Source organism: Penaeus vannamei, chromosome 34 (assembly GCF_042767895.1).
Source record: "Penaeus vannamei isolate JL-2024 chromosome 34, ASM4276789v1, whole genome shotgun sequence".
NCBI classification, from domain to species: Eukaryota; Metazoa; Arthropoda; class Malacostraca; order Decapoda; family Penaeidae; genus Penaeus; species Penaeus vannamei.
Window position 1 is genome coordinate 5869690 of NC_091582.1, and position 9461 is coordinate 5879150.

The 9461-nt window shown below is 37.6% G+C and overlaps 1 protein-coding gene across 2 annotated transcripts in view; it reads right to left on the reverse strand.

Annotated features, from left to right (window-relative positions):
- Positions 1 to 2945: 2945 nt before the first annotated feature.
- LOC113805342 (ATP-binding cassette sub-family G member 1) overlaps positions 2946 to 9461 on the reverse strand; it is a 50156-nt gene continuing 43640 nt past the window's right edge. For both annotated transcript variants that reach the window (XM_070113524.1, XM_070113525.1), the window contains 10 exons: positions 9288 to 9461; positions 8555 to 8700; positions 7964 to 8202; positions 7667 to 7795; positions 7092 to 7330; positions 6423 to 6591; positions 6006 to 6106; positions 5545 to 5700; positions 5121 to 5239; positions 2946 to 4797 (listed from right to left, as the gene is read on the reverse strand). The exon at positions 9288 to 9461 is cut by the window's right edge and continues 16 nt beyond it. In XM_070113524.1, coding sequence (XP_069969625.1) covers positions 4572 to 4797; positions 5121 to 5239; positions 5545 to 5700; positions 6006 to 6106; positions 6423 to 6591; positions 7092 to 7330; positions 7667 to 7795; positions 7964 to 8202; positions 8555 to 8700; positions 9288 to 9461 — 1698 coding nt within the window. In that variant the 3' untranslated portion in view covers positions 2946 to 4571. The remainder of the gene's footprint in view (positions 4798 to 5120; positions 5240 to 5544; positions 5701 to 6005; positions 6107 to 6422; positions 6592 to 7091; positions 7331 to 7666; positions 7796 to 7963; positions 8203 to 8554; positions 8701 to 9287) is intronic.

Here is a 9461-nt window from a genome sequence, read left to right on the forward strand (position 1 = left end):
GATAGAAAACCATCCATAAAAAATAATCCACCATTTGGAAGATATACACAAGGACATTTTGACAACTAAACATTGACTCTCCTTTCAACAGATATGTGTTAATACATACCAAACGGCTTGACTTTGACAGGACTACATTCATAGCCAATTATTTAACTTTGCTGCTGCTCCTGTTGTTCACACAATCATATTCTGAACAGGACATGAGAAAATGGAGACAGTTGTGAAGAGAGAGCAGAGGGGAGAGAGGCGAGTGGAAAGAGAAGAGAGCAGAGGGGAGAGAGGTGAGTAGAAAGAGAAGAGAACAGAGAGGGGAGAGGAGACAGGTAAGATGCAAAAGGAGAAAGGAGAGGAAAAAAAAGAGAAGAGAGAGGAGAAAAGAGTGAAGAGAGAGGAGACATGAGAGAAGAGCGAAGTGAGGGAGTGAGAGTGGGATGGAGAAGGAGAGGAAGGGTGGGAGGGAAAAAGGGAGGAAGGGAGGGAGGGAGGGAGGGAGGGAGGGAGGGAGGGAGAGAGAGAGAGAGAGGGAGGAGGGAGGGAGGGAGGAAGAGAGAGGAAAGAGGAGAGGAAAAGAGAAGACAAAAGAGGAGTGGAGAGGAGGAGGAGGAGGGCAGAGAGAAGATAGGAGAGGAGAGTGTTAATATAGTTTAGTTAGTTTAGTTTAATTCCATTTGTTACAATGGATATTCTTTGCTGTGACATGCTATCTTTTTATTTGCTTCTAAATTACCCCGTGTGCTAGGAATGGCCGGGGTTATAATGGCGCGCGGGATTAAATGTAGTTCAGCAAGATTGCTAGATGAGAATGCTACCGCTGCACCACAGAGCACATGGAGGAGAAAAGAGAGAAGAGAGAAGAAGAGAGAAGAGAGATAAAGAAAGAGAGCACATGAGGATACACAAACATTTTTGAACATCTCTTCAAAGCAAAGTTTTCCTAAACTCAGCTGTGTCTAGTTGAGCTTCTTGATAGGAGCAAGTTACCATTAGCTGCTTGTACTGTCTTAATCAAGTAGTGAAAATTCTTGTGTAACTGACAAAAAAGTCACAGAAAAATATTTGTTGAGAACTTTTTTTCTGAATGATAACCATACATGGTAAATCTCCTTAAAACAACCAACATAATACCATTTGCCTTTTAGCCAGGAACAGTCAGCATTCCATAAAATCTTGGAATATTACCATTCTTCATCATATTATATCTAGCCTTAAATTAATCATAATAATTATTACATTTCTTTTTACAAATCTCTGGAAGCTACCTAGGCCCACATCAAAACAAACACATCAGATGGTATACTGGAAACACATTTCTAAGAAACATATAGGTATCAGCACAAGAAAACTCCATGGTCATGAATAAAACACGACCTGTCTACTCAAAGACATATGGCTCTATATCTGACTAATAGTACAAATGTGACTCTCTCAGTGACTTTGCCTCATACAGGGAATTCAAAAGGCACATATTCATTGATAAAAAACAAACAAACAAATAAAAATGAAAATGAGTTGAAGTAAAGAGTTTGAATATAAAGATGCAGAATGACATTATAATCAATTTTTTTGTGAAATCTTTCTTACTGGAATCAGCAGTGATCTTTAAGTTCAAGATCCTGTTTCCTGCTACATTCCTCCCATAACATTAATCAAGAAATCAGCCTTATGTGGACTCCCTTCGTTTGGCTTCCATCAGCTAACACTTGTCAAAGATCTAGAGTAATGGACCCAGAGAATGTGTGTGTGTTCTTTGAGAGTTCTTACAGGCTACACATGAGAGGCACAATGCATAGAGTTAACAACCACCCTGCATGGGTTATGCTTGGGTGAAAACATACGGAAATGACAGGCTCAGACAAGGTCTTATTTGACTGGACACAGAACTCATTCCTTGTGATTTCAAGAAGATTATGATCTGCTTGTAAATTCCATGTATTTATTACTGTACAGTAGAAGTGTTCTGAAGTAGAAAGCTAAGAACTTTGACTGAAGGAAAGCTGTTATGTTCTTTTCTGATTGAATTCCACAATTGTTAAACTAACTTCTTCACCGAGGTGAATAAGCGTTTGATTAGCCATTCACTTTTGCTCATTCATAGAGAAGCATGACAAATTCAGTGAACTAATTCTAGCTTTAGCTCTCATAAAAAGATTCCTTGTATTTGGTGATATATATATGTTTTCAGCACAAGTAACAGTGGAGCTGTCAGGAAAGAATTCAGGGTCTGTCCCACCAGATGATGTGCTAGTGACCCACTGAGCGTGAGGGCGGAAAAAGTCTTTGTGGCAAGTTGGGTTGGATAGGCAAAATGTGCAAGAGATTACTGTTCAAAGTCTTTGCAAATAATCTTTATAACCATCTGTGTTCTGGAGTGACAGAACTATATCCAATTCAAGAAAGGCAGTTTACTTAAATGTTCATTATTTTTATAAATGCTTTTTTTTGTGTTGTACAATAATCACAACTTGTAATATTTCACCCATGTTAGGTGTTATAAACAATATGCTTGGCAAATACCCAAAATGTTGGCAAATCACAGCTACAGCAATACCATTAACCCTCTGATATAAAAATATTCAGAGTTTAGAGGCTCCTAAAAAGATTGCAGATGGAGAAAAAAAATGTAATCATATTATGTCAATAAGAAGAAAGTGCCTATGACTGATACTACCTAATTTTGATACAACTATAGTCTACGAGTATGTATTTTACTCATTATCAACAAGAAGGGGAATGCAGTAATCAAAAGTACTACAGAGACACATCTGCAGAAGAAGAAAAAAAAATGCCCAATGTTACTAGTTAAGCTCACAAACTGCCTAAATTTGAAGCAGTGGATCAACAAAAACGGAAGACAAGCCTCAGGTCGAGAGATGCTCTCCTCTCAAGGGCTTGGTTTGGGCACTTAATACCATCATGTACCTGAAGTTCACTTTATAGTGCTCTTTCATGTTTGTTTTTTTCTTTCTTTTTTTTTTTTTTTTTTTTTTTTAGATTCCCCTTGCCTTTTCCTGAAATGCTTCCTTTGGTTATTTGATTCTATTTTGCAGATCACTGTGTACAATTCTATATATTTATATATATAAAAAATCAATGCTTTTTTTGTGTTTTTGTCTTTTTTAAATTCTTATTCTGTATTACTAAAAAGGACTTGCATTATGGCACTGCTGTACATTGTGCCCTTTTTACTCTCAGGCACAACTACACGTTAACCTAATATTCTCGTTAAATACAAGCTATGATGTATTATCACCATTACTATCACAAAAAAAAAATTGTTTAGCCTAAAAGTACTTGTAAACTTTCTCAAAATCACTGGTTTGATGGGAAAAAGAGATAAAATGCTGACAAAAATAAGACTGAGAAGTCTGAATGTTTTAGTGCATTTAAATAATTCTACAATTCCATGACTAATAATTTTCTCTGATGTTAATGATATTTTAAAAAGTCTTAGTGGTTGAGCAAATGCACCTAGTGTACTTCTTACTCATTTCTGTGAAAATAATGTTAACATGAAATTGGTGCATCTTTTTTTTTCTTTTTTTTTTTTTCTTGTTTATTTAGAATTTGTTAAATATGTTTATATCCTATCTTTGTTGTGCTAATCACAAGAAAGAATTTCTTGCATTACTTCCAAGACATTTGATAACTTGAGAACAAAGTTTATATTTGTTGAAAAGAAAAGAAAAAAAAAAAAAGGAAAATCAATTATTTGAATTTGGTGCTGAACCATGCTGATAAGATTAAAATACAGCTTAACATGCATTTCATATTACCTTACAGAGACCACACGTACAAGTGGGGTAAATTGCGTGGCTTACTGAGCTAAACTTGCACCCATATGTGACTCCTTCATAAATATTTCTGGACACTTATAGTAAGCATTCACTTGTTTCCTTTACCCTGAGGTTCAATGCTTATTAAACATATGAAAGAGGAGTATTTTGAATTATTTTTCATATCAAGCCTGCGTTAAATGTAGGGTGACGCGCTGTATCATAACAACTAGGCTGCGTTTTTTCCTCCTTTTCTAGTTGACACCTCCTGATGCTGGTATGTGACTTTAGACCATTAATGTGTTGTGTGGGTATCATTAGAGCAAGTGTGGTGCATGTGAAGTCCTCAGTCTCAGTTACATATACCTGTGCCTCATTACACCTTCACTTGGAAGACCTTCACTATATCACTTCTATGTGTTCCTTTAGTTGCCCCTCACTGACAATTCTTCCTTTCATATAATATTTTCCATTCCATAAGTGGTTTCACTTGCACCTTCTTTCCAGTCTTTCTCCTTACTCTTAAATGATACACTTGAAAGACTTCACTTGTCCACTTTAGCCACAATCATCCAGTCTTTGAGGTTGCAACTACATCAGGCACCAAAGTGGACACTGCATGCCACTATACTCTTATAGAACTCTTGTGAAGAGCAAACTAGCTTGTAGTACAGTGATGATGAAAAAATCGTATTTTAATATACTTCACAGAAAAAAACACTTTTACTGTATATAAAAATTAAAGTTAGGGTGATAAATATATATTTATGTATATATATAAACATGGAATTTCCACTAGCGTTCAGCCTTAAGTTTCCACCTGAGCACAAAGTAGCCAATTGTTCGAAGGATGATGAAAAACGAGAAGAGCACTAGGAAGTCTATCCAGAACTCTGCGCCCACTATGTCCATCTCTTCTAGAAACTTTTTGGGAGACTTGTAGTGGCAATAAGCCTCCGAGCAATGTAGCGGCTTTCTGTCAAACCCGTATATGCTGAGGAGTGTCCCTTCAAACCCGTACCTGTGAAGGAAGAAGGAGGGAGAGCGTTCAAGTCTGTGAAGCTTTAAATACTCTTCTTTAATGTCCAAGACTGCAATAGCTGTGAACACAAGATCATTAAAATTAATTTTCCTTCAAATTTAGTTCCTAAATAATGCCAAAGAGAGGTTCAAATGCAAAGAAAATGACTACCCTGATACATTAGTTCAATTTGCATTATTTGATGTTGTTCTACTTAAATTAATTAACTTCACTGACACACACACTCACACGCATATGCACACGCACACATACATGCACACACCCCAACACATATATATAAAAGAGTGGAACTAACAACTTACCTTACATAAGATATATAGGTTATCCACCTTAGATATATTGGAATGGTTGAGAAATTAGCAAAGAATCCCGAGAAGAGCAACACAGGAATGGATGATATAGGACCCAGGAACACAGCACCCTAAACATGAAGAGAAATCAGGATATTAGAAAATGCAATGTTATATCAGTATATTCAAGTTTTGTTTCACTTGTAAGAGTTTTTAGTCTATTCATCATTTGACTCAGAGATAAAATTAAAAAAACAGTTACTGAAGACAATTTAGCTTTGTAGTATTCAAGTATGGCAAATGCTGCAAACAATTATAAATCCTTTAGCTAAATCATATAGTAGTATTGTATACTCAGTAACAGCAGTCAACCCTAAGGATGAAATTAAAATAATACAATCATGTACAATCCCTGCATATAAATTGACCTATTTACCTGTATATTCATACAAGCACCAATGGCCAGGCCGAGAGACTGTGCCACTAGCGATGTCATGATACACATTGTGGTGAACATGAAGAACCTATGCGCCTCTAGGGGTTGGTCAGTCAAAAAGTACACCAGTAACACGTACAGTAATGGATAGATCACCTGTAAAGGTTAATAAGTTGTAATTATCTATACAACATACAGTGTGGGTTTAATTTAAGTTCCATCAATCAATTTCCTTTTCCAGCTTACTTTCATACAGGATCTCTCGACCAAAATAATACATTTTTAAAAGCTTTGGTATATAATTCTTCAGTTCTATACCTGCCTCAGAGCACATAAAATCTTTTATCACTGGAACCTTTAACTGTTCAAGAAAAGCATCAAAGTATGCATTAATCATGATACATCTTTGCATGCATTTAGAATCCTGATAAACAGACAGAGATACAAAAACAGCAGCCTACCTGGAAGGGCATGTCAGCCATTGTCTTGGCTAAGTAGTATGACTTCAGGGAATACCAGTAATTCAAATGTTCTCGTATGAAGACGTTCATCTCGAGAGGGACTGTAAAAATGTTAGTAAATTAAGTACTGCAAGCAAGTATAAAGATAATTCTTAAAAATGGAGATGAGGCATATTTTAAGATTGAATGCTAATTTTAGCAGATTGCAATTAGCAAGTATCATGCAAGGTTCCTTTACAATTTCTTGAGTAAAATATCTTGTATCTATTTATTTTAAAAATTAGTTTTAATTTAGAATCTTAGGATCATCCACAATACATTACTCCATTACTGTTTTCTTTTCCGCATCATACTTCATAATAATTATTATATGTTAAATTAATACCAGCAAAATGAAACAATCTTACAGCAACTTACAAGTGAGAATGGTTGGCATCATTGCGGTGAACATCAGGAATAACATACAGAAGAACAGACATCCAGAGTTGTTGAACACTTTGCCTGCCTCATTTCCGATGTTATAGTAGAGGAGTCCAATCAGCAGACCAATGAGTGTATGTGAGCAGATACGCATCTTGGTCAACATCTGCAAAATAAACCATAATGAGGGATAAGTCAAACTAAATTCAGGGAAACAGGGAGATAGAGAGATACAGGGGGAGATAGAGAGAGAAAAGCAGAAGGACAAGCAGAATGACAGGAGAAGGACATGTGAGAGAGAGAGAGAGAGAGAGAGAGAGAGAGAGAGAGAGAGAGAGAGAGAGAGAGAGAGAGAGAGAGAGAGAGAGAGAGAGAGAGAGAGAGAGAGAGAGAGAGAGAGAGAGAGAGAGAGAGAGAGAGAGAGAGAAAGAAAGAAAGAAAGAAAGGAGGAAAGAAAGAAAGGAAGAAAGAGAGAGAGAGAGAGAGAAAGAGAGAGAGAGAGAGAGAGAGAGAGAGAGAGAGAGAGAGAGAGAGAGAGAGAGAGAGAGAGAGAGAGAGAGAGAGAGAGAGAGAGAAAATCAAAATTTTCCTTAAACATTTGTATCAATAAAACGTGATTGGTAATAACAGCTATCAATCCCATAAACAAATCTCTAGTTTACTTACCCCATCCCTAATGATAGAAAGGAATGTGCGCTTGAAAAGAATGACGAATTGCTTCCATCCAGAAGTAGGGAATGAATTGGGGATGTCATCGATGCTCTCATCCTCAGAGGCAAGAAGTGAGTGTCGTGTGGAGGAGAGATTGACTCTTGTCTCACCTGTCCTATTATCACCTCCACCACCACCTCTGTTCAATGGGTCTCCGCCGCCTCCTGCCTCTCTGTGGTCATCTGGCTCACGGGCTAGAGCAAGAACGTGGGATACATATGAACATACATTTACTAATGAACTATTTTAAAAAAGAATGGGTAAAATTAAAGGCTTTGGAATGCCTCCTAGTTTCATTCATAAAGGCCTGACAACCATGATAAACAGATTTAGTAATTCTGAGAACATGGATTTCCCTTGGCTCAAAATCTTTGTTGAGCAACCCTAGTCTTCGTATTTGTTTCCACTATAACCACATTATATAACCAATGTGCAAAATAATAGCATTTCTAATTGTTAATAGCATAAATAATTCTATTGTTTAGCTATCAAATGAATTATATGTTTGGTAAAAAAATTAGAGCAAATACCTATGACATGCTGTTTGGCTCGGACTCCAAGGTGGTTGTCTGGGCCGAGGTTATCACACTTCCCACATCTGACTGCTGTTGTCAACTTGTGAGTAAATTCTCCATACTCTCCACATGCAACTTCCATCACTGTAAAAGATGTGATGTGGTCAGGAAACTTTTTTATATAATATAATTCTTCCAAATTCTTATTTTCATTGAGAGGTTAAACATTATGAAAAATTGGAGAATCTCTGCCAAAAAATGTCAGCTAACTGGTGTTACTGCAAAGAAAGATAGTCCGCAATCTCAACGTACAGAAATCTGCAGGATTATGGTATGACGGACACTCCAAGCCCATAGCTGCCAGGAAAGGTATGAGCCCATGGATAGCTCCTCGGTAGATGCACTGTCCTTCTGCCAGGGCATACAGGTAGTCAAACTTCTCAAAGAGCTTGGCCGAAGGCTGGTGGATGGTGCAGATGATGGTGCGGCCACCTTGGGCTAACGTCTTGAGCAGGTTGATGCACTGGAAGCTGCTACTGCTGTCCAGACCACTGTTAAAAGAGAGTGGCTTATTGTGTGGAATTCTGTATAACACTAGAATTTTTTTAGCATTACCTGATGTGTCTACACTCTTTGATAATAGATACAATAAATATGCATGTTTCAATAACTAAATAATAGAAATCTATTGCTGAAATATTTTCCTCAGATTACCAAAGAAAAGTAAAGACATATATGACAGTAAGAGAGTACTTTATTCACTATCCACTTCACGAAATATTCCGCTAACTGTTCAAAAACATTCTATAAAACATCCTATTAACAATGCACAAAAAGAATCTATTCAAATGAAAAGCCCAAACTCAAACATACCCAACTCTTAAGAAATATATTATAACATACCTTGTGGGCTCATCAAAGAACATGACAGGTGGATTATTGACCAACTCAAGGGCAATTGACAGTCTCTTCCTTTGACCTCCTGACAAGCTTATGGCACGGGTGTCACGGCATTCTGTAAGGTTCAGTGTCTCTAGGATTTCATTCACCTGTCACGGAAGAGGAAAGGGGAGTATTAACATGTGAGAGAAGTTACAAAAAATTATTCCTTTTGAAATGTCAGGTATTGTCGCAACTATTAAAGCTTGTGAAGCAATGCAAGAATTTCTTGCATTATCCAAAGAAGACAAAGGTAGGAAGAAAATAAAATTTTACCTCCATCTACAAAAATATACATGTTTACATATATATACACCACAAACACAAATGAGTATATATAGACACACACACACACACGCACACGCACACGCACACGCACACACACACACACACACACACACACACACACACACACACACACACACACACACACACACACACACATACACATGCACACACACATACACACACACATGCACACACACACACACACACACACACACACACACACACACACACACACACACACACACACACACACACACACACACACACACACACACACACACACACACATACACATGCACATACACATGCACACACACATGCACACACACATACACACACACATGCACACACACATGCACACACACATGCACACCCCCCCCTATAAAAATAAAAAAAAAAAGCAACTCACAACTTCCTCCTTCTGTTGTCTCTTCATACGGTCGCCAAGTTTGAGATTCGCAGAGATGGTCATGGACTCGATAACTGACAGGTGGGGGTGGAGGTGGTCGTCCTGCATGATGTAGCACGACATCTTGCGGAATTTGCGGAGGTTCCGCTCTCGCCCGTTCACTGTGATGGTTCC